The sequence below is a fragment of the Haplochromis burtoni genome, unplaced genomic scaffold, assembly GCF_018398535.1.
Source record: "Haplochromis burtoni strain Fernald_Lab_line unplaced genomic scaffold, NCSU_Asbu1 Contig_36, whole genome shotgun sequence".
Classification (NCBI taxonomy): domain Eukaryota; kingdom Metazoa; phylum Chordata; class Actinopteri; order Cichliformes; family Cichlidae; genus Haplochromis; species Haplochromis burtoni.
In genome coordinates, this window is record NW_024582397.1 from 186,126 (window position 1) to 214,105 (window position 27,980).

Below are 27,980 nucleotides of genomic sequence, written 5' to 3' on the forward strand. Positions count from 1 at the left end.
TGTGTCATTTTTTGTTGACTGTAATGAATTACAAGTGGTGAAGGATGCTTTACTTCTAAGAAAATAATGTTTTAGTAATAATTTAAAAACACACAGTCCGGGTACTCAGAAGCACAGAAGCGTCTAATGAACTGAAGAAATTTCAAATCAAATGATATTAGGAGAAATATATTATCTATTTAACTATTTAAAATATATAATAATTAAGTAAGAATTTTGCTAAATGAGTAATGCTTGAGATGATTGTCCCTTATCGAAAGAGTTATAGCTTTTGTTTGACTTTTGTTCTGTCAGTCAGACAGATAACATGAAGTCACTTTTGTGTCTCAAAAATATGATGGAATTTTTGCACTATTATCTTATAGTCACATTGGGAAAACAATGGTTGTGGCATGACCAATATTAATGTCATTATGTGCAATGAATTTGCAACTTCGCTGCCTTTGAAATGGTTTCTTAGAAGACAGGGACCAGATGTGCAACAGTTATCAGCAAACTGCAATTCTCAAAGCATCTTTGTGTGTCAGTGAAGTGCCAATAAGATGGAGTTTTGCTATCAGTTTACAACTCAGTTCTGTCAAATTGGAAATTTCATGCCGTCAGTTTGTGGTCATATGGTGATTAACTGTGATAAATCGATTAAAAGTGAAAATCTGCTGCCATCTGTATACAAAGAAATTCACATGAAGTACTTACATTCAGAGTCCAGACAGAGCCTCGTAGAACTGAAGCAGAAATTCAAATATTTCCCCACAAATACAGCCAGGACAGATTTAACTGTCTAGGTGCTTGGCACCCTGCTTTTTATGTAAGAATGTAATCAGAATGCAGTCATCTGGCAACCAGCTGAGTCCCCGATTGCAAAGACAAGTCGCAGTCATCTTCAGACTGACTTAGATCTATTGCAACATGCAAAATTAGTTAGCAATTATTGACAAACCTTTGTCAACCTGTCTGATTGCAGTGATTCCAAGTCAGACCACGATTATTTGGAAGAAGACTGCCCTCCGCCACATGACCTGTGCCATTACCTTCCAATCAAAAGTAGCTCACTTTGCATGTACACCCCCCGCACCCCGCTGATCAGTAGTTAGTCTCTGCAGATACATGCAATCAATGTCCAACAGCAAAAAATGTACTTTCACTGAAGTAAAGCGAGTCCTCTTCCGAGGCTTTTATCTAGAGTTAATATTTTCATGTTTTCACAGGAAAGTACATGCCGTCTGTATACTAATTATGTTTCTCTTCCAATATGTATTCATTTATCATTCATTTTAACCATAAAATTAATATTTAATCAATAGAAACCCACCATAAACTCATTTCTAGCTGTTCTGACTTTGTCTTTATGTTGCAATTAAATATTTCTGGAAAACTAGATGAATGCACAAGCTGGCAATAAAATCTCCAGGAGACTTTTAGTCCAGTGGAGGATGGAGCTGATCCTTTCAGGCCAAAAACAGCTCACAGAAATAATTCTGTGGACAGAAAGTCAGACTAGTGTATCAGTATCATATAAGTGTTACCGCCATTTGATGATCATCATCATACATTTTGCTTTACATACTGTTATTTAATTCTTTGAAACACATAGCTACACTTCCATGTGATTTTTAGCAGGTCTTATAAATTGTGAGTTTACTTGTTGCCTTGAATCAGTGAAGCTGCTGTGGACATTCTGTCTCCAGTTTTAGGTGCTGTGATTTATAGAAAGCTGTTAGTCACCAGCTTCGGCTTGCAGTGAAGTGTTAATTACCATAGGGGAAGAGTGTAGCCCCTCGTTTCATTCTGTTACCCTCCAGAGGACTGCAGGGAGGATGTGTCTCTCTTGGTTTTTCCTCTCAGTGGAGACCTGGCTGAGTAATTTGTTTTAGTCTCTTCTTGTAGTTTTCCCACTGTTGTTGTGAGTTCATTTATCAGAATCCATCATGGACATTGATCTGTAGTCAGCATTTGTTAGGGTAAAGCACAAAAAGACACAGGTTACAAAATACATTTATCAATGAAAAAAAATGCTTTAAACCTATGAGGAATCAGGCTGGACCAAATGGCAGTAAAATCTTTAAAAGCCATGCCGAGCTAGAAGCATTGACTTTTCTGTCATTCCAGCACAGATGGGCGTCTCAGATTCAAGCATTTGTCTAAAAACTAAAAGGTTCATCAAACCTTGGAGCTTAGCTGGTGTTCCAGCTGTGTGAGACAGAGAGCATTATGGCCCACGCAATGTCACTGTGACACAGATCACACAGTTAGCTTTTTTGGATTAATCAGCAACTGAAGTGCTGTGATGTGCTGCCTGGCTGATGACATGGCAATAGGGAGTTTTTGGAAAAGCAGGGTTGCAAAAAGGAAGAGAAAGAAGACGTTTTCAATTGCACAAGAATAAACAATAGATGTAGAATGATGCTACTGTCTGTTTTATGTAAATTTGCCCTTAAATCAGGCTTGCGTTGTGTGACGGAGCTTCACCTAAAATGTTGTCTTATCTTTCCAAAAATTGTACAATGCTAACAATTTCGTTGCCGTTTTCCCAAATGTTTTAAGTAGATATTTGTGTGCGGTATATATGAAGTGAAGTGAGTTTCAGAGAGTTAAACCATCTGTGTTAACAGCTTATGTTTTTTAAGCCTTTTCATAAAAAGGATGGCTGGTTATGACCTGATGACTAGAGAGTCAAGAAGTCATCGACGGGCCTGTCACTTTGCCAGGAGATGGGTGCACTGAGAATTAAACCCTTTTGAAGGCTTTTATCTTAGATGATGGAAGACTGTAATAATAAGAACTGTCATAAATGTCCCATCTCTAATATTGTAAGTTACCCTGCCTGCTCCTAGCCAGGCAACAGACTGATTGATGGCCCTCTCATTAGCTGGGCTGTGATCAGTCCCGGTTCATACTCCTTAGTCATCAGATTTGGAGTTATACTCTTTAAATCACACTACAAAGAACTTTTTTTGTCTGTATTATTGCAAAAATAAGGTTTTAAAATGACTATTTTTTCTGCCTTTTTAGGAAAAGCCATTAACAAAGTCACTACAGCGGGGAGAAGATCCTCAGTTTGACCAAGTAAGTGCATAGAAATACAGGGACCTAGGACCAAATGCTCACTAGATAAACTATTTGTTTTACCTGTAATATAACCATATTAGATTATATTTTTACAAAATCCAACACCAACACAGAGGTAACTGTGTTTCCTCTCCCAATTGGAAAATAAGCACGTCATAGATACTGCTCTAGTATGTTGCACTTCAGCTTGAAAAAGTTGATGGTTGAAAGCCCAGCTCACATCCCAAAAGGTCTTTCAGATCTAGTCAGGGGCAGGAGTGTTTACCTTGACAGCTGGCACTGCCTCAGCACTAGGTGTATCGAGCAGGTCTGTGGCTTTTCAGAGAAGGCCCTTTCACAGCCACAGAGGTGTGTCTGTGCTGCTGCGCGAGGCCATTCAGCAGCCACACAGAGCCAGGATTCTTCTCCAGCCGTGTGCTGAATGAAGGGCTCACTGTGTTCCCCAGTCCCACCAGACACTCCTCCCTTCCTGTGTGCCCGGCCTGTTCCTTCCTTTTGCTCACCCACCCCCAAGACTGAGGGAGGCAGCCCCATGGGCGCTCTGTATTTCTGCGTACTGTATCCCCAATAAGAACCAGTTCACTATTCAATCTCGGTGCCTTTTCTTAGTGTTGCTTTTACTTTACTTAAACGCTGCTCCATGTTGCCCATTTATTGTTAAAATGTTTAAAAAATGCTTGAGACATGATGAAATGCAAATTAATGCTTGTTTGTTATTGAAATTGATGTTGAAATTGCTGCTCAAATAAACAAAGGAAATACTGATGGCTATCTTTCACTTTGGTATGTGGACCGCTAAACCCAAATGCTCATTTGCGCTATGTATGTCTTGCTCTCCTAGTTGATAAGCTCCATGAGCTCTTTGGCTGAATACAGTCTCCCTTCCATCCTCCGCACTTTGTTTGACTGGTACAAACGACAAAATGGATTAGAAGAGGAGTTGCACGAGTACCGCCCAAGAGCCAACAACAAGTCCAAAAAGTGAGAACAATTACATTGATTTCTGCACGCAAGCATGAGTCACTTGTAGACAAAAGAATGGTGAGGCTCAGGTGTGCTTTATGATTATAGCAAACATGTTTTCTCTCTAACAGTGACGAGCAACAGAGAGATTATCTACTTGAAAGGCGGGATTTGGCCATTGATTTCATCTTCTCTCTTGTACTTATAGAAGTTTTGAAACAGGTAAAGTGACTAAACTCTGTACTACACAAAATCTACTTAGTTATCCTATAATTTCATCAGGTTCCCTGATTTATTGCTGCTGACAAAATAAACTTAATTTGGCAGACATCTTGAGATGATCATGTTTTCTATTGATTCTTAATCAGATGCCGCTCTACCCGACCCTTGACAGTTTGGTGAATGAAGTCATTAACTTAGCCTTTAAGCACTTTAGATACAAAGAGGGGTAAGATCTCATCTGTCCTTACAAAGTTTACTTTTCATTCAGTCTCTCTAAAATGTGCTGTTTTTGGTATAATGCATTGTTTTCCTGCAGGTATCATGGTCCGAACACTGGCAACATGCACACTGTAGCAGACCTCTATGCTGAAGTCATAGGAGTATTAGCCCAGTCCAAGTAAGGCACAAAAACAGAACAGTGATAATAATTCAGTACTATTGGCTGTGTTAAAACTTTTTTTCACTGTATGATAAATTACTACCCGCTCCTCTGTTGCTGTCATTTCACATCACATTGGTGTGTTACTGTTCCTAATGCCTTCTTGCAAAACATTCCCTGGTTTAAGAGACTGGAACGTACTGTAGGGATGACATACTTCTGGAGCGATCCCCTTCACCCCAAACTAGGACTGGAAATGAATGTCTCTGTTTATTTTGAAGTTTTAAGATCACCGAAGAAAGGAATAAGCCCTTAAAATAGAGATATTGCCGATGGGCATGCCACATAACCTTTTCTAAAGGACACTTATATGACATATTAGTGAGATATTTACTTTTCTAAAGATCAGGCAAAGGAAGAGGTAATGAATTTGGCTGTAAACTAAAATGAATCGTCTTCAGAAAGGTTGATGCAGTCTCTTTTTTTTTAAAGGGTTGCTGATTTTGACTGTCGAAATAATACAGCATTTCTTCTCCCAGCTGTATTCACTTTCTTTCAAGTGCAGCTCTAGCCAACAGGGAAGAGGTTAAGAAATGCTCATATGAGCTCCCATGATGAATTATCGTCTAAATTTAGACCAGCTGAAGAATCTCATCTCTGGTTCAATTTGGGCAAAGGATCAGGTGCTAGATGAGGAGTTCATCTGGGGGCACAGACTCACAGTCTGCATATAGAGGGTGAGATGAGGGGCTGATATTTTGGGAGGTGTGCACGCTGAATATTATCACTGTATTCTTTCTGAGTCACAACTCTGCTTCTTTACGGAAGTGCTGACTTGGGATTTGTCTGACTGAGCTGTGCAAGCATGTCTTAATATAGAGCCTCATTTAGCTATTTTTATTCTCAGGTTTCCTGCTGTGAAGAAGAAGTTTATGACTGAGCTAAAGGAGCTGCGGCAAAAAGAGCACAATCCTTATGTGGTCCAGAGTACCATTAGCCTCATCATGGGGGTCAAGTTCTTCCGAATTAAGATGTATCCCGTTGAGGATTTTGAAGCCTCTTTTCAGTTTATGCAGGTATAATAGCTTTAGTAACTGAATAATATTTCTGCCTCAATACATTATAAACTGAATATATATGAATATTGTACTTCTTCTGTACTCATCCTCTGCCGTATTAAACTCTTCTATACTAATGTTTCTGTTGGGTAGAAACTATGAATGAAATTCTGAGAACTGTTAAGATTTGATGTTTTATTTTAACTGTGCTTCTTATTGGCTTTTTCATGCAGCTTACACTATTTTTTCTCTTTCACAGGAGTGTGCCCAGTATTTCCTGGAAGTCAAAGACAAGGACATTAAGCATGCTTTAGCTGGCCTCTTTGTTGAGATTCTGGTTCCCGTGGCAGCAGTAAGTTTCTTCCTCATCTGATTCTTGTGTGCAATACCCAGTTGTTATGTGTATTTCATTGTAGCAGTCTATCTATAGTGTATAGTGAACACTGCATATCTTATGAAAGTACTATTTACAGTATGTAAAAACCCAAATAAAGGTGATAGTTGCAAATTAGCAGTAACTTTAAACACACACAAAATAGCATTAGTTTTAGGGTCTGCATTGGAAATGTTTTACACTATATATAGAAAATCACACAGGGGAGAAGTTTTTGTCTTTATGTGCCATACTGTGATGTGTAATCTTGTCTTAGGCTGTGAAGAACGAGGTGAACGTACCATGCCTGAGGAATTTTGTGGACAGCTTGTACGACACAACCCTGGACTTGTCCTCCAGGAAGAAGCACTCACTGGTTAGTTCAAAACAAAGTGACACTGATTGTTGGACCTGTCTCTTTTGTACATCTTCAGTTACATGCTCAGATTCCCTGGATGCCTGTGAATTTTCAAGGTCACTTTTGTGTGTGTGTTTTTTTTAGTTTTTTAGTGTCTACAATAGAAAACATTTATGAGGGAAGACAGGCTGCTGTTTCATAGCATTAAAAAAACACATTAAAAGCACTGCAGTATGTGTAAGCATATTTAAAGTCTCTTCTCCTCTAAGTGTCTTCAATAAAACATTTCACCATGGTAGTTCACATGGATCTGGAAAGACAACAGCCGTCTACTTTCTCCTGAGGCAACGATAATGGCTGAAAGCTATATTTTATGAATGATGCACCATCAGCAAAAAACATTTTTAAAAAAAGAGGGAACCACATTATGTCTTCAAAAGGAAGCTGGTTTAAGATGCACTTATGCAAAGGTTGCTCAGAGATAATGCATTATTCCACAAATTGACAACTTAATAGGCAAGTTTGAATATAATATGCAGAAAATCCCAGTGTTTTAGTTGTAAGTCAATAACTTACAAATAAAAAAAAGAGAGAATTTGTTGTAACAAGGCTGCACTTTGTGTCTTCTGTTCAGGCATTTTACCCTTTGGTGACGTGCCTGCTGTGTGTCAGCCAGAAACAGTTCTTCCTTAACAGATGGCACATCTTCCTTAACAACTGCCTCTCAAATCTGAAGGTAATGTAACTTAGTAACTAACAGTTGTAAAACTGCATTTGTTATTTAAAGGATGTGCGTCTCAGTCAGTCCAAATATTACAGCTTTAATTGTCAAAAATAATTGCGTGAACTACATTTTTTACTTGATATTGTGAGCAATATTACACTGATTATTTTTCTTCAAGATGGATCTATCATTGACTTCTTTGATCAACCTTATTTCATTACAGAGTAGAGACCCAAAAATGGCTCGTGTTGCACTGGAGTCTCTCTATAGACTGTTGTGGGTTTACATGATCAGAATCAAGTGTGAGAGCAACACTGCGACACAAGGGTAAAAATCGTTTACTGTTTGCATTTACATTTCTTTTCTTTTTAAGTGTCAGTAAATAACTGTTATCGTAGAAATATCCTATTTTATATTTTATTACAAAACAAATTCTGAACATGATGATGTGGTGGATTTAGGGAAGATTAAAAAAATGTTTTTAAAAACATTTTGTGGGTTTTTTTTATATTCTTAGAACTGATTTAGACAGATTTAGGCTCAAACCAATACAAGATTTCCAGTAACAGTTGCCTGCAGGGTTATCAGCTGTTTGCAGATGTTATTACGTACAAGCTAAAGCCCACTTGAGGAATTCCAGATGGGTCCAGACAGATATTTGGGTGCTGATCAAGCCCAAAATAAACATGTCTTAAAATGATCTGTCTAATTTGTTAAATGTTTGCACAAAGTCTTTTATTAACTTGCTTTCTTTGTCTCATTTCTCAGTCGACTCAACACCATTGTAACAACACTTTTCCCCAAAGGATCCCGCAGTGTGGTACCAAGAGACATGCCCCTCAATATCTTTGTGAAAATCATCCAGTTTATCGCCCAGGTGAATACACTTGTGTGCTGTACTGTACTGTATGACTGTTAGCAGATGCCATTCGTAATAGAATAATCAGGTTATTTATAACTGATTTGTATTTTATGTTTATTTTTTTCTGCAGGAAAGACTGGATTATGCCATGAAAGAGATTATCTTTGACCTTCTGTGTGTTGGGAAACCTGCAAAAGCCTTTAGTCTTAATCCTGAGGTACACGTTTGTATAGCAGTCAATTTCATTTGTAAAGGTCCTGCAAGACTGGTAATGGGATGCTGTAAACTGATAACTAACAGGTGACCCTTCTGTCATGTTTAGAGAATGAATATTGGTCTGAGAGCATTCCTGGTTGTAGCCGATAAACTGCAGCAGAAGGACGGTGAGCCTCCCATGCCTAACACTGGTTGCACTTTGCCCTCTGGGAACACACTCCGAGTAAAGAAGACATATCTGAGCAAGACACTAACAGATGAAGAGGCCAAAGTCATTGGTGAGAGAGGCAGACCATGGTCACGAATTCTGAAAATGTCATGCTTCTGCATTTTAAATTATAGGAATTCAATTAAAAATATTCCAGTGAGCTAAAGTAGTTCAATAGTTCTTCCTCTGTCATGTTCCCAGGTATGTCTCAGTATTATTTTCACGTCCGAAAGGCTATTGACAACATTCTCAGACACCTGGACAAGGAGGTGGGCCGATGCATGATGATGACCAACGCTCAGATGTTGAACAAAGAGCCTGAGGACATGATCACGTAAGTTTGCACACATCCCAGCTGACTGGACTGGACTGGACGCATCATTAACTTAACGCTCTTGTTCTCAATACTTGATCAATTTACACTTTGACACAGAAAACAAGACTTTCTAACATAACTGAAATGCGACCTTTTCAGAGGTGAGAGAAAACCTAAGATCGACTTGTTCAGAACATGTGTCGCTGCCATTCCTCGCATCCTGCCTGATGGGATGTCTAAGCCAGAACTCATAGACCTCCTGTCTCGGTGAGTAACCTGATATGAAACAATACATAGAGGACCTGTCATTCATCTGCATAAAAGTTATTCTTCATTTATCATTATTTTTGTTTGGTTTATTTTGTCTTTGTCAGACTGACAATCCACATGGATGATGAGCTTCGACTCATAGCACAGAATTCCTTGCAAAGTCTGCTGCTGGATTTCTCCGACTGGCGTGATGACGTCCTGTTTGGATTTACCAACTTCCTGTTGCGTGAGGTCCAAGACACCCACCAGGGATTGTTAGATACATCCCTTAAATTACTGCTGCAGCTCCTCACTCAGTGGAAACTCACCCTGGCTGCACCAGGAAAGACGTCTGACACCTCTAAAATGCACACCGCTGAGGTATACACAGTTGTCTTTTACTAACTGCCCATTTTAGAAATAGAAATAAACTAGTTTAGTATTGTGATATTACTACTGGGTAATCAGCTTTTCTTTATTTTATCACAGCTGCTGCAGACCAACTCAAGTCTCAAGACGCCTTCAGAACGAGGTCCACACTCCACTGTGCTGCATGCTGTGGAGGGACTAGCGGTCGTCCTGCTCTGCTCCTGCCAGCTGAGCACCCGCAGACTCGCCATTGCTATCCTAAAAGAGATACGCAGTCTGTTCGTGACTATTGGACAGTGTGAGGTAAAACACAGAAGGAACGCTGAGGAGACATAATATAAGAAAGATATTTTATGTACAGGTTAAAAATGTATGCTTTGCCAACTATAGGATGATGATAAACCAATGATAGAGATCATGGATCAGCTCAGCCCCGGTATATTGGATAGCTTTGTCAACGCTGCAGTCTCTGACACAGTAAGTTGTTTGTACCTCCAGTTTGTGGCACCGCTCCAAAGTAAACCTCGAGATGTTTCTGTTTATTTGCTTCGTGTTTCATTTTCCTAATATTTGTCTTTCGTCACTGTGTTCATTTCACATGGCTCGACTTTCAGAGATGAGTTTTCAGGGACAACCTCAAGCTGTATGGAGAAGATGATAGGATCTGTGAACTTAAAGCTCCAGCAACACTGGCAGTATAAAAAAACCACATTTATTGGCTAACTGTAATGAAAGGACAGTCAGGCAGACCTTTCAGGATTGAGGGAATTTTTTCATCATTGGGTAGGGCAAAACTTGCTTGCACTTTTTCAGCCTAATGCTATGGAAGTTACCACCTTCATTTTCCACTGAGCACTCTCTGTTGCCAGGGACAGTGAGTCGTCGTAAAACATGTGATCCAGTTCATTCTTGTTGGTGCCCCATTGTCAGATGTGTAAATGTATATTATTGGTTGTTTAGTATTTTTTCTACTCTTACCCAGGCGACTTGAAAATGCTGTTTGTAATATGTTTTAAGATGACCCCGATGAAAGCCACAAACCGAAGTGTTGGTGGAGCTTTAGCTTCTATCTGACTGACATAAAAATATAAAAACAAGATTTTTAACCCCATGTAAAATCTGGTTTAGCAAATAATCTTGTAAGTAATCAGAAAACAGAAGCCAGGTTCATTAATTATCATGTAAAATTAAATAAACAGCTGAGCAACTTCTGGCCAGCTGTCATTTCAGCTATAAGCATTTTTCTGAGTATAATGAGAGTGGCATGCAACATATGCAACATAAAAAAGCTTTTCTAAATATAGTATGTATTTGTCTTGTTGTCCTAATTACTGCCTTATTCACACTGTAATAAATTAGTTTTACACATTGGTCGACAGTCAGAAAGAAGCAGTGCTTTAAGATATATTTCAGGCATGTCCCTGACCTCTGACCCTGCTCTGTCACCTGCTTGTTTGCAGGTCACCCTGCCAGCTGGTCACCACGTGGACCTGCAGTGGCTTGTGGAGTGGAATGCATTGCTTGTCAACAGTCATTATGATATTAGGAGCCCCTCACATGTGTGGATCTTTGCTCAGTCTGTCAAGGACCCCTGGGTGCTGTGCATATACAGCCTCCTCCGACAGGACAACCTTCCCAAGCACTGCCCCACAGCTCTCAGCTACGCCTGGCCTTATGCCTTCACTCGGATGCAGATGCTCATGCCCCTGGTAGACCCAAAGTAAGTGCCCTTTCAGACTACAGTGTGGTCAGGAGGGAACATGAAACACTTCTGTATTTTTATTTTCTGCACATCCCTATTTAGTCTTCCCTTTTCTGTTTCTGCCCCCATATTCCAGTTCTTCATTGAGCTTAAAGTCAAAATTCCCCACTGAAAGAATGTGAGATTATAAAGGATCTAATAATATTTCCTTTTCCTTACCAGTAATCCAGTGTACGCAAAGAAGACCAGTACCTCTGGCAGTGGGGATAACTATATAACCCTATGGAGAAACTACCTGATCCTTTGCTTTGGAGTGGCCAAGCCCAGTATCATGAGCCCCGGCCATCTGAGAGCATCGACACCTGAGATCACAGCTCCTACACCCGACAGCAGTGTCAACCTCGATAACAAGGTACATGCCTCCCTGTCCTCTGGCCTTATTAATTCCCTCTGCGCTTTGTCTCTCCAGGATCAGGTGTTCATACTGAGCTTGTTGACTTTAAAACTCAAAGCATCAAATTACAGCAGCTATTTCACATGAATAGAGCATGAAGTCAATGTGTTATTAAGTGTACAGACACTTATATCAATGCAGCTCTAAGTAATTAGTGGTCGTGGCAGATTTTATGTGTCTGACTGAGCAGTTGGTGTTTGATGTTTCAGGTTATCGGGAGCCCATCTGTGGCTTGGCTTCTGAAGCAGTTGGTTCCACTGATGAGGGCAGAGAGCATCGAGTTGACAGAGTCATTAGTTCTGGGCTTTGGTCGCACCAATTTTCTTGTGTTCAGGTATATCAAAGATCTATATATTAGGTGCTAATCATTTACTGCTTAACTAAGCAAACAAACTTTCCTTTTTTTTCCTGTGATGCTTTTTTTGTGATTTTCTTTATGGATTAAATATTGCCACAAAACATCTTCAGTTCTGTTTTGTCTTTTTTTTTTTAATTAACCTGTGAAAAACTGAGAGTGCAATCTAATATTTTTTCCATAATTAAAGGTAGTGCATTTGTGTGGCTTTTAAAGTGCAGATGAGCAGAGGATTAGAGTTGAATAATACTTTGATGCCTCACATAGCTGTTTCTAAATTGTTTCCTAGAGGTCAGATTTAATAGCTTTTTTAATTGTTTTTGAAAAATGTCATTCTGCAGTTTAATTTTTGCTACTGAACTTCATTTTGTATTTTACATTTATATCACGAGTTTATGTTTTTAATGCACACAGAGAGCTTGTGGAGGAGCTGCATCCCCTTATGAAAGAGGCATTAGAGAGAAGACCTGAGGTATATATGACTCAATGATAATATATGCAAAATATGCACAATCAGAGAGAATTTATAGCTATGTTAGACTATAATGTAGTATTTGCTAAAGAGTTCATATAGTTTAGAACATTTTATTTTTACAGACAATCTGGTTGTAAAGATGTTCTAATTATGTTTTACAGAACAAGAAGCGGCGTGAACGACGAGACCTGCTGAGACTTCAGCTGCTGAGGATATTTGAGCTCCTGGCTGATGCTGGTGTCATCAGTGATAGGTTAGTGTGATAGTATCAGTTGACACTGTTAGCCCAAAAAAAGACTGAATCGCATAAAGGTACTTAATTACAGAGAAGGCTTCCCCAGTTTTATGCAAGTGAGTTTTTGATACAAATAACTGCCATTAGTGCTACAGTTGATAGGTATTTAAACAGAAGTGAATATGTCATTATTGCATAATATTTTCTTGGTGATGTCTCTGAACCGGGTGTCTCTGTGGGGTTTTTTTTTCATGCCACAGTACAAATGGAGCATTGGAACGTGACACACTCGCCCTGGGGGCTCTCTTCCTGGAATATGTGGATCTGACCCGGATGCTTCTGGAAGCTGAGAATGATAAAGATGCAGAGATCCTTAAGGACATCCGAGCTCACTTCAGTGCCATGGTGGCCAACCTCATCCAATGTGTACCAGGTACTACTGCAACTAGCTTAAATTTAAAGTCCTTTCTTGTCAGACCAGTCACTGCTCTATAGGTCAGACTGATAAATTACTTAGCAGAAAATGTGAAAGTTCTGTATTCCTTTTTATGAGTACCTGGTGCAATCCATCTGTCCATTTGCGAAAAGTGAATTGTATAATAGGTTTCCATTAGGCTGCCATTAGAACACTGCATGAAAGACCAGAGTCTTGACATTGATCTTGATTTGGATGTAGCCCAAGGGGAGTGGATCCAAGAATAGTTCTACTTAAAGACAGTGCAGGAAAGGGCAGGTGATGACTCATGAGTTGCCAAGCATTCACAAGTCCCCACTGAATGGCTAATAGTCTGTCAGGGGACATCAAGAACCTATTATCAGATTGGGAAAATGCACTTTTATTTAGTTGTGATGGGCTTAAGATGCTGGGATAATTTTTGCTGGCTCTAGACTTTTTTAATAAGCAAACCTATAACAAGCTCTTTCATCCCCTCCACCTCCACCTCCAACCCAGTGCACCACAGACGCTTCCTGTTTCCACAGCAGAGCCTGCGGCATCACCTCTTCATCCTCTTCAGCCAGTGGGCTGGGCCTTTCAGCATCATGTTCACTCCTCTGGATCGCTACAGCGACAGAAATCATCAGATCACAAGATATCAGTATTGTGCCCTAAAGGTAATCATAATTAGACTCTAAGTAAATGACTAAGTCACAAATTCAGAATAAGTAAGAAGAATCTGATTGTTTAGTATTCAGCTGTGTTGAATGACCACATTGAGATTAAATGTTATGTCACATTTCTAGAAAAAAAGAAAGAGTTGTTGGTGGAACAGTGGCAGAGTGAATAGGGTTGTCTTGTCTTGGTTGTTTAAACCATTAACATGTGAGCATTCTTGGCTGATGTTCTCACAGGCTATGTCTGCTGTGCTGTGCTGTGGGCCTGTGTTTGATAACGTTGGCCTCTCTCCAGACGGATACCTCTACAAGTGGCTGGATAATATACTAGCCTGCCAGGATCAGCGGGTCTGTAGCCAATACTTTACCACTGTGGTGCATTTAAACAAGGAGCTGACCCAGGAAGCCCCTCGGATAGCTTTCTGAAGCTTGCTTTATAAAAAGCCAGCACTAGTGCTTGCCAACTGCTCAGCATTATCTTGCTGGAGAAGGGCAGTTTTCTTTCAGGATAAACAGATTTTGACTTTATTCACATTTATGATACAAGATAAAGCACCTGCATGTTTATTTTAGATATTTTTCCTTAGCACAATTTATTATGTGGTTTGAGGAGTTGCATTAACTGGTCATTTATCAACTTCTTTGTAGAGCTCCTAGAACCATGCTACACTGAGACCTTAAATCATTTACTGATGACTGATACAAAGTGTGGAGTACAGGGGAGGGGAAAAAAGAAGAAATTAAATCTAAAAAAAGTCTGTGTTGGTGTTTGCTCCTGGCTCAGGTCCATCAGCTTGGCTGTGAAGTTGTCATCTTGTTGCTGGAACTCAATGTTGACCAGGTCAACCTATTCAACTGGGCTGTGGATCGTTGCTACACAGGCTCAAAGCAGGTCGCCTCGGGGTGCTTCAAAGCCATCGCTACAGTCTGTGGCAGCAGGTACAAAATCTCAGATGAATTTTGCATTTTCAGTGATTTTTTTTATTGGGTCTTCATTAGTTTATCTGTATAGGTTTTTGAAGTGCATTTACTTTGGCTAATTTGGACTGACACTGAATTCTCTCATTTAGCATTACGGTCCATTTTAGTAAGTAAATTAGCCAAAGTCTCAAACTAACAACTCACTATTGCACTGAAATTCTTCACTTGCTTTATCTCAGAAATTGAAACATGCATGAAATGATGTATTTGATATCACTGTGTTGTTCATACAACATTATTGTCAGAGTTGCTCCAGGACTATCATTCATCTTTATCTTCTTCTGCTACAATCTAAACACTTAAACTACTCAATTAAGTATCGAGAAAGGATTATAGTATAGGTAAAAAATAGGCTGTTTCACAAACATCATATGTTGGTAAGTTTTTTTCGGCAATACTAACGCTTGTTTACTGCATAACACACCCATTTTGCATATGTTCTGAAACAGTTATAATATTTTTACAGAGTTTTAAAGGGCATATGTGTGTTAAGTATTAAGTATTTCCTATTTTTCCAGTCGATTAAAACAACGTGCTTAGTAAGTTGTGTTGCTAAAACAGCAATAATTACATTTTAGGAACAACACCATAATGTGGATGTTAAACCTTGCAACATGAGCCTCTTACTTTGATAACACTAAATAAGTGATTCATACTCATTTTTCTCTGTTTCTTCACAAGCAAAACCTACCCAAGTGACATAGTAACGCTGCTAAATCTGGTGCTCTTTAAGGCGTCAGACACCAACAGAGAAATCTATGAGATTTCAATGCAGCTAATGCAGGTGAGAAACCTCAGTTTGCTGAGCTCTTTTATGCAGTTTTCTGTGGTTCCAGCTTAAAGGACACATTCTCCCTCTTCCATTTAACAGATTCTTGAAGCTAAGTTGTTTGCATACTCTAAGAAGATTGCAGAGCAGAAGCCAAACAGTATCCTCTATGGCACACATGGTCCACTGCCACCTTTGTACAGTGTTTCCCTACCTCAGCTCTCCTGCCAGCTGGCAAAGATGTACCCTGAGCTCACACTTCCTCTATTCTCAGGTAGATGTTGATGCTTGTAATAGTAATGTAGTTTACTGTAGTTCAGCTTTTCACAGGCTTGTCATCTTCTCTTGGTTTCTTTCTAAATACTACTGGCTCATCCCCCAGAGAAGCAGACCTCTTTTTATGGCCACTTCTGCTAACCACAGACACACAGAGAGCCTAACTTGACTTAGGGGCAACCCCTGTTTAAGTTTAATGCATATGCGGATCAGGATCAAACTGCCAATTATGGTGAAACTGAATGTACAGCATGTGTTTGAGTTTCCTATAAAATGAAAAAACCACAGTGACCACTGTATTGCCTTCCTTCTGCTTGTTCCAGAGGTTAGCCAGAGGTTCCCCACCACTCATACCAATGGGAGGCAGATCATGCTAACCTACCTTCTGCCCTGGCTTGGTAACATAGAGCTGGTTGATAGCGGCCTGCTGCTCCCAATGTTTTCACCATGCTCCTCAAGTTACAACTCTTCTAGCCAATTAACCAGCACAGGTTCATCACACCCACTAAAAGGCACTGGCTGGGGCTCCTTACAAGCTACATCTATGGTTCTCAATAATCTCATGTTTATGACCGCCAAGGTAACCACATGCTTGGGAAATATGATTTTATCAAAAGAGGCGTAGGTAATCTGAGATAAACGTAGCTGACATGGAATATGTTCTTTTTTTAACCCCCTGCCTTCCCAGTATGGAGATGATCTACCTGGACCAGAAATGGAAAATGCCTGGAATGCTTTAATCAGCAATGACAAATGGAGCAACAATCTGAGAACCACACTGCAGTTTCTCATCAGCTTGTGTGGTGTCAGCAGTGACACTGCCCTTCTCCCATATGTAAGATATCAAGCCCTGTTTGTAATGTTATGTAACTTTGTTTTTTGGAGGCGGTTTTGTATCCTTACAGTTTCTCACAGAATTGTGTTGGTGTATTTATTCAGATCAAGAAGGTGGTGATCTATCTATGCCGAAACAACACAATCCAAACCATGGAGGAACTGATATTTGAGTTACAGCAGACTGATCCTGTGAATCCTGTGGTGCAACACTGTGATAGCCCTCCTTTTTATCGATTTACAGCCACAAGCAAGGCTTCTGCAGCTGCTTCAGGTACATCTTTTGAAAAAGCTTGCACATATATATTTTTTGTTTTTTGTTTTTTGTAAGCCACCATTAAAATTCCCTTCTGGGAAAGATCCAAATTGTGCATGTGAAGCAGTGTTGGAGTTTAGCCTCACTTGATTTCTGATTAATTTCTAGGCACCACATCAAGCAGCAATACTGTTGTTGCAGGCCAAGAAAGCTTCACTGATACAGATGATACCAAGACTTTAAAGGAGAATGAGGAGAGGTGCAGTGGGCAAAAATGTCTTTAATTGTGTGATTGATTTGACGCAGTGTTATCAACACCCTACCCTAGTATCAAAAAATCTTTTTCTGTGACTTCAGGCTTACTCATATAATACGAGCACATAATCGTCTGGAATCGCGCTACAGCAACAGCTCGGGAGGATCTTATGATGAAGATAAGAGTGAGTATTTTTCTGTACCAAGCACCTGAGAAAGAAAATGTGGTTTTAATGGTTTTGATGAGTATAGAATATACAGCCTGGTTGGAGGGTACATTGGTAATCAGCCATATTCCAGTGATAAATTATGAGCAGTGCAAAGTGGCCTGGGGCTTTTTAAGAGACTCTGTGATAATTGGCACTAAAATACAAGGAGTTGAGCCTAGGGCCCCCACACTGCTGCTAGTGACCCAAAAACAACTTTGTTAAACCCTCTTAACCTGAAATGGTTCTGGAGAGAAATGTGGCTAAACATAATCTGACGATTATTAAAAGAATCCTGGAAATTAGTTATGACAACTATATTTCAAAACTGAAGTTCTTTTTTGTGTATTTACCTCATGAACAATGGGCTCTTAAACCATACAGGTGAACCTTTGCCACCCTATGCTGACTGGCTTGTGGCTGTTATTGAGACCAACCAGCCCCATCCTCTGCCCATGCCTCTGACTGGAGGATGTTGGGCTCCACTAGTGGACTTTTTACCAGAGACCATTACTCCCAGGGGACCACTGCACAGGTTAGCTGCTATAACCTGCTATGTTGTTTCTAAATGAATTTACTGTAATAGTATTCATCTGTATCCACCACAAAAACGTTTTTATTTAAATCTATCTTAAGAAATTGATTTTCTTAGGATATGAAATGGTGTTTCACTCAGAGGGTTAATAGTGTGAATGTTTGCTTATTATAGGTGTAACATAGCGGTCATCTTCATGACAGAGATGGTCGTGGACCACAGTGTGACCGAGGATTGGACCATGCACCTGCCTTTGCTGCTACATTCACTGTTTTTGGGTAAATTCACAGTACAATCAGTCTTCTCTTTAACAGCTGTAGTATAATGATTACATATCTAATGATGCACTGTAGAGTTGAGTGAAAAGTGCAACTCAGAGAGAATCCCTAATGTTCTCTCTGTAATATTGTAAGGCTTTGATCTTACTGTGTTACTTCGTCCCAGATGACCATAAGGAGTAGCTGAAATTTAAATTGAATTGACCGTAAAATAGACTTATTTGTCCAATTATGTTGTTTTTATTCAAGGCATGGATCACTTTCGTCCAGAGGTGTTTGAACACAGTAAACGACTTCTTCTCCACCTGCTCATCGCATTATCATGCGACAACAACTTCCACACTATTGCAGCGGTCTTATTGCAGACACGTGAGATCAATGGTACCAAGACCCTCACCTGCAAACCAAGCATTCAGATGGAGTACTTGCCTTCAGGTAAGCATCTGCCCTTTTCAAGTATAAATACATTCACTCTTCACTGAATGGTTAAAGTAGACCTAGATGAGGTTGACTGAGCAGCTGGCCCTTTGACATGTGGATCTTTGGCTAATATAAACTCGAACATTGGGAAGGAATGGCTAGCATTCCTTTCAGACAATAGATAAGGTTCTTATCTTGAGAGAAAATATTTGGATGCTGTGCCAAAAGCAATATGGAGCCCAGAGCACATCAAAGGTCTTGATTAAAGCATTCCATTCTGCTATTTTTATCCACTTTCCCAAATTGGGGCCATCTGCTAAAGCTTGCATGGCTGGCTTTAGCTCCTCTCTTAGCTGATAAAATGTTTTGCAAATGTCTTCACATTTTGAAAGTATTTGTTGTCCATTTGACCATATGAAAAAAGAAAATGTATATCCAATAATAATGTATTTTATTAGCAATAAAAAAAAATGCTATAACAATAGTTTAAAAGCGAAAGTAAACATGCTTTATACAACTTTCTTTTATATGCGTGTTATGTTCATGTGTAATATGTGGTTTCTTACACAAAGGTTTGGCTTTTTGTTTATAACAAAAGAGTGGTTAGCTTTGCAGCAATAATAATAGGAACTACTGGATCTACATCCATGAAAATGTTTTAGCACAAGTCATGTGCTCACAACAGCATCTCTTCTTCTTGCACTGGCTAAATCCATCTGTAGCTTAAAGTTGCAGTTAGGTATATGAAATCAAACATTCATAAAATATATACCACTGTAACTTGTTTGTAATCACACACCTGTTTCTGTGATGTGTTCAGGAGGTTTTGACTTCCTGCGGGAGTGTCAGGCATCCCCCGGGCCAGACTCGGGTTTGAGTTCTTCGTCTACGTCATCCAGTTTAAGTTTGGGGGGCAGCAGCAGCAACCTGCCAGAGATTTCACAGGAGGTGGAAGAGCTGGTGGCCTCCAATAAAATGAATGACAAAACCAACAAGCTAATTGAGTTTTTAACCACAAGGTATGGACACAGATTTGTAATTCTTCCGTTAGAGTCACTCAGCAAATGCATGAGTTTTTACACTGTAGTTTTGCAAACAGAAAAAAATGTATGGCTGCATGTATTAAAATATTGCTAGTTATGGGCTTGATATGGTGATAAACTTCTTATATTTCTGGTTTTTGGTTCCCACCTAGTGGTGCTGCTGGATAATGCAATTTCTTATAAGCATAGCTTAGATCTGAGATTTAAATATGACTGGCATTTCCCACGATTAATTGAACACACTGTAAATTTAAATTAAAACTGTCATCTTACAAAACTAATTAAAAAATATTTAGGATTGTATTAATTGACAGGCACCTTATGCTGGACTTGGCACTGTTAATTTGAATGATTCAGAATATAGTTTGTTTTCAGTAACTAAAAATAATTGTTTTATAGAGCATATGGACCGCTGTGGTGCCATGAAGACATTTCACCAAAGAACCAAATTTCAAAAAGCACTGGGCAGCTGACGAATTTTCTGCGATATGTGGTATCTGTGTTCAAAGAGTCCAAGTCAGGTAATTCTGTATGCCCGTAACAGTAATTCTTTCATTTTCTTTAATTTGATTATCTGTTAAACATTATGTGTAACTGAATGACTTTCATTTACACATTTCTGTCTGTGTCTTTGTCAGATTTCCATCTGGAACAGCAGCTTAGCGACATAGCGCTGCAGACAGCCTTGTGTAGCTCATCGCGTCACTACGCTGGCCGCTCCTTTCAGGTGTTTCGAGCCCTTCGCCAGCCAATATCTGCCCACGCTGTGTCTGACCTTCTCTCAAGGCTGGTGGAAGTCATCGGTGAACATGGAGAAGAAGTGCAGGTCAGAGCGCCGTGTGTATACTTGAATGGTGCCAGTTTTTATGTGGGGATTTCTTGTTTGCATCATTTATGGTGTCAAATGTTGGTCATCTGTGTAGAAAATTATACTATTGTATGTTAAATTATTAAATTGTATTATAAAAATACACTCTAAAAATCTATGTGTGTCTTTTTTTTTTCTGCCAGGGCTATGTGATGGAAATATTACTCACGCTGGAGTCAGTGGTGGATAACTTGGCTGAGTGTCTCAAAAACAGTGATCTCATGGCTATTTTGACAAGGTTTGTGTCTCCTCTACATGAATTTATGTTCAAAGATGGTATTTCTGCCCAAATATGTAGTGACTTTAAATTATTTCTCCATGCTATCATCACAGAGCCTCATCCCCAGAATTCCTCACCAGTTTCAAGCTGCTATCTAACAGGAAGAGCACAGGGCAGCTCAATCTCAGGAGAGAAGAAAGGAGCAGACATCAAAGGAGCTCCTCTGTTCCCAAGAAGTTTGGAGAGGCAGACCGGTGGTCTGATCCACCACGCAGTGCCACACTGGACCGTATCCAAGCCTCTGAACAGCAAGCTCTGTTAGCTAAGGTTCGCAGCTCATCCTCATCTAGAGACAGTGTGACTGACCCAACAAGCATCAACCACCCCAGCAACCTGCTAGCCACCATCTTCTGGGTGGCAGTGTCACTGATGGAGTCAGACTTTGAGTTTGAGTATCAGATGTCTTTAAGACTGTTGAATAAGCTGCTGGCCAACATGTCACTGGACAAACAGGAAAACAGAGAGAAGCTGGAGAAGCTGCATAATCAGCTAAAATGGAGCACCTTCACTGGGCTGCAGCAGCTCCTTTTAAAGGGTTTCACCTCCATGTCTACAACCGATCTCACGCTTCATCTCTTATGCCAACTGACTCCTGTGTCGCGAGTGCCTGTTGTGGACACATCACAAGCCATAGGTATAATGTAGGAATCAATAAATAAGTGGTTTTAAAAGTAAACAGTGGACGGATAAACTTTACATTTATATATTTATATTTTTTGTACTACAAAGACACATGCTTTGTGACTTTTTTCCAAAATTTTATATTAATGTCATTTGTTTTGTTTTTCGGGGGGGTTTTTTGTCTACTAGGTTTTCCTTTGAATGTTCTCTGCCTGCTCCCTCATCTGGTACAGAACTTTGATGGCCCCACACAGTTCTGTCAGGAGGTTGCTGAGAGGATCGCACAGGTTTGCCATTTTTATCCCTTTTTTTCATTTCACAAATTTCACATCTTAAACTAACACACCTTTGTGTGTGTAGGTATGCCTTGAGGAGAACAACGCCAAGCTTTCCAACCTTGCTCATGTCATGGCTCTGTATAAAACCCACTCCTACACACGAGACTGCTTCTCTTGGGTCAATGTGGTGTGTCGATATCTTCACGAAGCTTTCTCTGATATCACCCTGAGTCTGGTCACTTATATGGCAGAGGTGTGTACAGCTGAAAGGTGCTAAGTCACAATTACAGTGTGTTAAAAGTACTATGTAAAGTGAGTTTTCTCTTTTCTTTTCTTTTGTTGTTGTAATAGCTGTTGGAGAAAGGTCTCCCAAGTATGCAGCAGACCCTTTTGCAAATTATCTACAGCCTCCTGAGCCACATGGACTTGAGTGTAATTCAAGCCAAACCCTTCAACATAGAGGTGCTCAAGACAATAGAGAAATTTGTCCAGGTGAGTTCAAATGGTCCTTTTTTATCGGGAATGTATTAGTTTGAATATGCAGTGACTTTATGTGCCATCGAACATATTTTAAAAATAGAATAAGTTGACAATTTTGTAGAAACTCACTAACATATACTTTGCATGCGCATGTGCTCAGTTCAAATCTTTAGCTGAGAGCTCTGCGTAAGAGTCTTGTATTCCTTGCTCTTTTTCTTAGTGCTCATGTGAAAAAAAAGGAAAAAGCTGTCTTATGTCAGCGCTGTAAATTTGTGGACACACCCAATCTATAAACAGTCTGCTGTTTTGCTATGGGCCAAGCCTCTGCTTATTCTCATATGGCATCCATTTCCCTTTAGTACCTCTGTAACTATAAATAAAACTACATGAAAACTGTGTTTTTACATCTTGTGTTGCTCTTTGTCTGCACATACAGGTGAAGTTGTGTGTGTTTCTGTTTTTGCTGTAGACTGTTCATTGGAGAGAAGCACAGAATATACTCAAGCTGGTGGTTTCTCGATCAGCCAGTTTGGCACAGCCTTCATTTCCACAAAGTGACCTCTCCTACGAGGACATCAGCCGTGTCTGGGACCGCTCTTCCAAGGCCTTGCCTGGGAAAACGCTGGATTTCCACTTTGACATATCTCAGGTTAGAGGCCATTTCTTTGACTTTCTTTTCACTGTGTGAAAGTCCTTGTTGTTCTTGTGAAAAGAAAGGTTAATCCTTGAAATGTATGCTCGCCCCTGTATATTTCCCTGTATTTTCCAGGGTGTGGTACTTGTTGAGGTTGTGTGGAATCTTTTAAAGGTCTTTGGAAAGGAAACATTTCTTCCCCTTCCTTAATGGTGATATTTCTTTTCGACCAAACCCTGCGAGATTAGCTTGTAAGCGTGAAAGGTAAACACAATTAGTCAAGCAGTGCAGAGCTGGAAAGCGATGTAAAAGATACAAGGAGAGCGGCGTATGTGTGGGAACCGAACAGGGAGCTGTTTGTGTAGTTCATGAATGGCAGGAAATGATGTCAGCTTTTTGCTGCCGTCTTTGTATGTGAGTCAGGGAGCTGTAGTGAGCAGCCAACAGGGTGGCTTTAAACTTTAGACATACTGGGCACACCAGTGATAGTTGTTATGATATTCGGACATTTTAAGATTGAGTATAAAACCGAGAAAGTTGATGTTTTGGGTTTTTTTCTTGAATGTCAAGTGGAATAAAAGTTGTGACCACTTGTAAAAAAGCAATCAGCCTATCTTGACGTATTGATTGCTTTACAGTCATTTTGGAACTGTGAGCCTAGACGAAGCAGGAGCTGTCAAGGAGCCTGAGTAATGGATTGACTAAGCAGAGAAAGACTTTCTCTTCTTCCTGCTTTTGCTCATTTTAATTTTGTCCTCACAATTGTTTGTTTGTGTCGATTCTTTCAGACACCAGTGATTGGTCGTCGTTTTGATGATCTCCGACGCACTCCAGGCCAGGATGTGAAGAGCATGACAACAGCAGTGACCCACAGCACCTCCTCTACTTCCTCTGGATCCACTTTAAACAACGTGTTGGTGCCAGTCAGCTGGAAAAGGCCTCAATCTTCTCAGGTGAAAACTTATTCCCAAGGGGTCAAAGTGTAAAACTGTTAGGATTTGACAAATGAAGACATTGCATGTAATTGTATTTCATTATGCAAGACAATCACAACGCAGGATGTATTTGATGCACATGCTATGTTTGAGACGTCTTCATCCTGTTTATTCCCAAAATTTAAATCCCATTGTATATCCAAATAAGGGGAAATGCATGTTGATGCCAGGCAAATATGAGACTAAATTTTAAAATGGTAGGATACTCAAACAGATACAAAAGTCAAATGTTCACAAAAAACTATAATGTGGATCAAATTAAAGGGATTTATTCACAATATTTGAGTGTTCTCTTTCCCTCTGCAGAAAAGAACACGGGAAAAACTGGTGAATGTGTTGTCTCTGCTGGGACAAGAAGTGGGGCTCACAAAAAATCCTTCAGTAAGATATACTTTATATTGTCCGTTGGGAAATTCAGCACTCTGAACTTTTTTTAATCATGGATTTTTTAAAAAATAACAATTTTGCCTTTTTTTTGTTTTTCTTTGTTCGTTGTTCGGTATAGGTGATTTTCTCAAGTTGTGGGGAGCTGGATCTTATGGAGCACCAGCCTAGCCAGGTATCCTCTGATGACGGGACTCGGGAACCAGAAAACACAGATGACACCACCTCAGAGCAGCAGTTCAGAGTCTTTAGAGACTTTGACTTCCTGGATGTTGAGCTTGAGGATGGAGAGGTGAGTCATGGGACGCTTGGTAGAATAATTACTTATACTTTAGATGTTAAAGTAGATGTAAAACAAGAGCAGTAAGAAAACCTTATAAAGACTGTAATGAGAATTATCCACTGAGGAGCAGTACTGTGTTGGGTCAAGTCTGCCTGCTCTGTGTAACAGGGTTTCTTTTTCTGTGTTTTTTTTCTATCTGTGCTATCTAGGAGCTACAGGTAAGTTTAGTTGTGTTACATTTTTATTTGCTGTGTTCTATGAATGACAATTTGCTTGTGCAGATATTTTAGTCGACTGATGGCAAAGAGTAGAAAGTGTGCATGCATGTTGTGTTAGTTACAAAACTGATTCTGCAATGTCCCTGTATTAGAGAGTAAAGTATTGGAAACACAGCATGTTATTCTTAGTTCTCTCACCAGGCTTATCATCATGGTCTAGTAGTTGCTATTGAAATATAGGGTATCTTAAAGCCCGTTTTACCAGATTTACCAGTACTTGATCTCACACTGGCACTCAGCCTAAGTGGTTATGTGACTGTGGTTATCAACTCAATAACTCAAACCAGGGCTTTCCAGTCTAGCTACAAGTGTGTTTACACAAAAGGGATGGTGTTGGCAGCATCTGGCCCAATCAGAAACATTGACAGGTCTACTAGCAAAAGAGCAACTAATCTTACAAGGAAAGACAAAACTGTGATATTAGGAAAATACAGAGAGGTCAATTGCAGAATTCAGGCTGAAACAACAGGCCTGCTGCAGACATATTGGTAATGTGAGTGTGTGTGAAAGGAACCGTGCGCTTTATACAAACACATTTTAAGTGCTTCAGTCAGTAAGCCCGGAAAAGATTTTTAATGTTAAAGTCTTGACTATGTGAAGTCAGGAAGCAAAGCTGGCACTATGTAAGTTGACAGACTTATCAAGCTGTAACATTAAGTGACAGAAAAAACTGATGGGTTTTAATTGTTATTCCATAAGTTATCATAATGTTTATTAATATTTTTTTTATCATATGATTGACATAAAGTGAATACATTTAATCATAATTTTCTATAGTTATATGGCTATCTGGTCAACATCATATCATTTTCTAAAGCAAGCCACAGTTGTTCATATCATGGAGTGTTGGCTCCATCTAGAGACTCAGTGGAAGAAATTCTGCTCAGGTTTAACCCTCCATCACACTGAAATCCAAACAGTAAATTACCTTTGCTAATTGTAAACATTTAAACTGTATTATTTGCCAAGGATGTAAGAAAAAGCTGTTGTTACTTGTTGAGACTCTGAAATGTACTTAGTGTGGTTTTTAGGCTTCACTAACACCATATTTTCAGGAAACTCGATCGAAAAAACCTAAATGATTAATATGGGCAAGATATGTCAAAGTCAGAGCCTTTACTGTGACAGGTTTTAAACTAATCGTAGTTGGATATGCTTGTTTTGTCTGTTGATGTGGAGCTTTGGTGGAACGTGAGAGTTGGCTAGCAGCATGGAGTCACGCTTGAAAATCACTCTGTATTTTTTTTAAAAAAAGACCAAAGAAATTAAAGCCTGTTAATATTTGAATTGTGACCATGTTAAGGAGGGCTTACTGCATTGAGCACCGCTGTTCCTTCCTTTTTTAGCTTTGAAGGGAAAAAACTCTCCCATAAACTGTCCCCTCCCAGAACCAGCACTGCATGGTTGTGTAAATGTTGGTGTGAAGTATGTTTATGAAGTTTGTGTTGAAGAAAAGATTATGCTGTGCTACTTGGTACTCGGTATCTAACAGATGTTTACTGTTGCAGGGAGAGACTATGGACAACTTCAACTGGGGTGTGCGTAGACGCTCTATGGACAGTCTGGACCGAAATGACCTGCAGCCTTTGGAGGAAAGTCAGATGTCCAGCAGCATGCCCAGCCTCAGCAAGCTCGCTCATGAAGATTCAGACGAGTCATCTGAGGAGGATTCCCTCACCACCAGCCAGACACTCTCCCACTCACAGCTTGTAAGTTTATTCATTTGTGTTATAATAATTGAAAATCACAATGAAGGTAAAACCTCAAATAACAGTTAAAACCAACTGTAACAAGTAAAAGGGATTTCAAGGACAAACTCTTTATATCTTAACAATTCAAGAGTTTTTTTCTATTGTGCCACTCTCTGTGCCAAGCTGTATAGGGTTTAAAAAATGTCTTTCTCTCTCAGATTAAGACTTTTCCTCTAGTGTCAAGCTTAGGGCCAGATTTTCAAGTCTGAAAATATAATGGGCCTTTCTGTCACATTCTGTCTTGTTCCATTATCTTTCTGTTATTCCATGACAGAAAGAGCCATTCAGCATTAGCTAAAGGTTGCTAAAGTTACCGTAGCAGACTGAAACCTGTGGGTCAACACAGCCGTCATCTTCACCTCTTGCTTTTGAGTTTTAAGAAACTCCACTACTGTCGGTGATACAGTTTCAGACGATTTTGCTGTTTTTAGTTCAGTGCCGTTTATTTTAAAGATTCTATTAAATGTTTCTTTGTCTCTTTTTCAGACTGTCAGCCTCTCTCCAACTGCAGAGATGAGTAGCATTGACTCTCCCTCTCCCTTCTGCGATACCACTTCAGCAGATTCGACTCCTCTGAGCACCAAAAATCCAAGTTTCGAGGTCCAACAACCAGAGGACTCGAAGCACCGGGTGAATAAGGGCTTCAGAGTGTCTGAGATTCTGGGAACTACTAATTCCTATCGTAGTTCTATAATGGAGTTCTTTACTAATTTTGCTAAATAGGAGCTGTTCTGTTTTCTCGTGTATTGAATGTTAAATGTGCTTTGGGTTAAGGCAATCATAGGTGTTATTTTGCAACACTGTGACTTTTCTACATTTCCTTTCTTTAGAGTAGAGCATGAGTGACCTTTTCTTGATATTTCAGTAGTTGCATGCAAAATCATAAAAAAACAACTAAAATTGACAAGCAGGTGATCTAAGCTTTGGGCTCTGGGCTATTTCTTGTCTAACTTTAATTGTGGCAGTTTGTCTGGGGATGTGAGGGGTTGTAGCCAGCAGTAGAAACAAAAAACATTTCTTTCTTTCCGTATCTGTCTATTTAAGGCAATGTGTATGCCTATTGCTTCTGTGTGGGTGGCTGTAAGCAAAACTAAAATCTCTCAGCATGTGGAAGGTCAGAAAAGGTTTACACATTGCCTGTTTCAATCTCTGAGTGTGCAGAGCCACGATGCTGGCTAAGTTCAAATCTTTTATCCATTTAATCGGCATAAATTTTGCACACTAAATTGACCAAATAAAAGAAAACACCACAAGGAGTGTCCATAGGGTCCCATGGCAAGGTTAGTGTTACTGTTTAATAACCAAAAATAACAGAGGGAATTCATTTCATGCATGCTGCTTCAGTATTTGTTTTGTAATTAATTACATTAATATTTCCAGTTGTCAACTGTCTCTTCTGCTTTCTTTCAGCATGAGATGTCACAAGAAGATGATGACAACATTGTCCATGAGGATGACATTTCTCTTTCCATCACTGAGCTACCCCCTGAGTATCACTGTGGTGACAGTTTGACAATGGATATAACTAACAATGATTACAAAGGAGAACTAGATCTTGAAGGCTGCTTACCAAGG

General features: G+C 39.7%; 1 protein-coding gene across 7 annotated transcripts in view; it reads left to right on the forward strand.

Moving 5' to 3' along the window:
* The window catches only part of frya (furry homolog a (Drosophila)), a 45,488-nt gene that overhangs the window by 14,342 nt on the left and 3,166 nt on the right, over positions 1 to 27,980 (forward strand). For 5 of the 7 annotated variants that reach the window (XM_005926438.3, XM_005926432.3, XM_005926434.3 and 2 more), the window contains exons 3-55: positions 3,013 to 3,066; positions 3,911 to 4,050; positions 4,164 to 4,254; positions 4,401 to 4,480; positions 4,571 to 4,651; positions 5,541 to 5,709; positions 5,951 to 6,043; positions 6,342 to 6,440; positions 7,057 to 7,158; positions 7,370 to 7,473; positions 7,915 to 8,023; positions 8,139 to 8,225; positions 8,331 to 8,502; positions 8,634 to 8,766; positions 8,908 to 9,015; positions 9,123 to 9,378; positions 9,487 to 9,669; positions 9,757 to 9,843; positions 10,827 to 11,086; positions 11,291 to 11,480; positions 11,732 to 11,856; positions 12,292 to 12,349; positions 12,514 to 12,605; positions 12,848 to 13,020; positions 13,540 to 13,700; positions 13,938 to 14,048; positions 14,485 to 14,639; positions 15,363 to 15,465; positions 15,553 to 15,724; positions 16,050 to 16,306; positions 16,415 to 16,561; positions 16,666 to 16,834; positions 16,985 to 17,075; positions 17,174 to 17,256; positions 17,662 to 17,812; positions 17,987 to 18,090; positions 18,340 to 18,525; positions 19,331 to 19,529; positions 19,953 to 20,074; positions 20,192 to 20,379; positions 20,565 to 20,659; positions 20,755 to 21,335; positions 21,512 to 21,609; positions 21,683 to 21,853; positions 21,952 to 22,092; positions 22,550 to 22,729; positions 23,503 to 23,667; positions 24,016 to 24,090; positions 24,215 to 24,385; positions 24,586 to 24,594; positions 26,163 to 26,363; positions 26,892 to 27,035; positions 27,816 to 27,979. In XM_005926438.3, coding sequence (XP_005926500.1) covers positions 3,013 to 3,066; positions 3,911 to 4,050; positions 4,164 to 4,254; positions 4,401 to 4,480; positions 4,571 to 4,651; positions 5,541 to 5,709; positions 5,951 to 6,043; positions 6,342 to 6,440; positions 7,057 to 7,158; positions 7,370 to 7,473; positions 7,915 to 8,023; positions 8,139 to 8,225; positions 8,331 to 8,502; positions 8,634 to 8,766; positions 8,908 to 9,015; positions 9,123 to 9,378; positions 9,487 to 9,669; positions 9,757 to 9,843; positions 10,827 to 11,086; positions 11,291 to 11,480; positions 11,732 to 11,856; positions 12,292 to 12,349; positions 12,514 to 12,605; positions 12,848 to 13,020; positions 13,540 to 13,700; positions 13,938 to 14,048; positions 14,485 to 14,639; positions 15,363 to 15,465; positions 15,553 to 15,724; positions 16,050 to 16,306; positions 16,415 to 16,561; positions 16,666 to 16,834; positions 16,985 to 17,075; positions 17,174 to 17,256; positions 17,662 to 17,812; positions 17,987 to 18,090; positions 18,340 to 18,525; positions 19,331 to 19,529; positions 19,953 to 20,074; positions 20,192 to 20,379; positions 20,565 to 20,659; positions 20,755 to 21,335; positions 21,512 to 21,609; positions 21,683 to 21,853; positions 21,952 to 22,092; positions 22,550 to 22,729; positions 23,503 to 23,667; positions 24,016 to 24,090; positions 24,215 to 24,385; positions 24,586 to 24,594; positions 26,163 to 26,363; positions 26,892 to 27,035; positions 27,816 to 27,979 — 7,640 coding nt within the window. The remainder of the gene's footprint in view (positions 1 to 3,012; positions 3,067 to 3,910; positions 4,051 to 4,163; positions 4,255 to 4,400; positions 4,481 to 4,570; positions 4,652 to 5,540; positions 5,710 to 5,950; positions 6,044 to 6,341; positions 6,441 to 7,056; positions 7,159 to 7,369; positions 7,474 to 7,914; positions 8,024 to 8,138; positions 8,226 to 8,330; positions 8,503 to 8,633; positions 8,767 to 8,907; positions 9,016 to 9,122; positions 9,379 to 9,486; positions 9,670 to 9,756; positions 9,844 to 10,826; positions 11,087 to 11,290; positions 11,481 to 11,731; positions 11,857 to 12,291; positions 12,350 to 12,513; positions 12,606 to 12,847; positions 13,021 to 13,539; positions 13,701 to 13,937; positions 14,049 to 14,484; positions 14,640 to 15,362; positions 15,466 to 15,552; positions 15,725 to 16,049; positions 16,307 to 16,414; positions 16,562 to 16,665; positions 16,835 to 16,984; positions 17,076 to 17,173; positions 17,257 to 17,661; positions 17,813 to 17,986; positions 18,091 to 18,339; positions 18,526 to 19,330; positions 19,530 to 19,952; positions 20,075 to 20,191; positions 20,380 to 20,564; positions 20,660 to 20,754; positions 21,336 to 21,511; positions 21,610 to 21,682; positions 21,854 to 21,951; positions 22,093 to 22,549; positions 22,730 to 23,502; positions 23,668 to 24,015; positions 24,091 to 24,214; positions 24,386 to 24,585; positions 24,595 to 26,162; positions 26,364 to 26,891; positions 27,036 to 27,815; position 27,980) is intronic. The other 2 variants (XM_005926433.3, XM_005926437.3) reach the window with 1 other exon arrangement.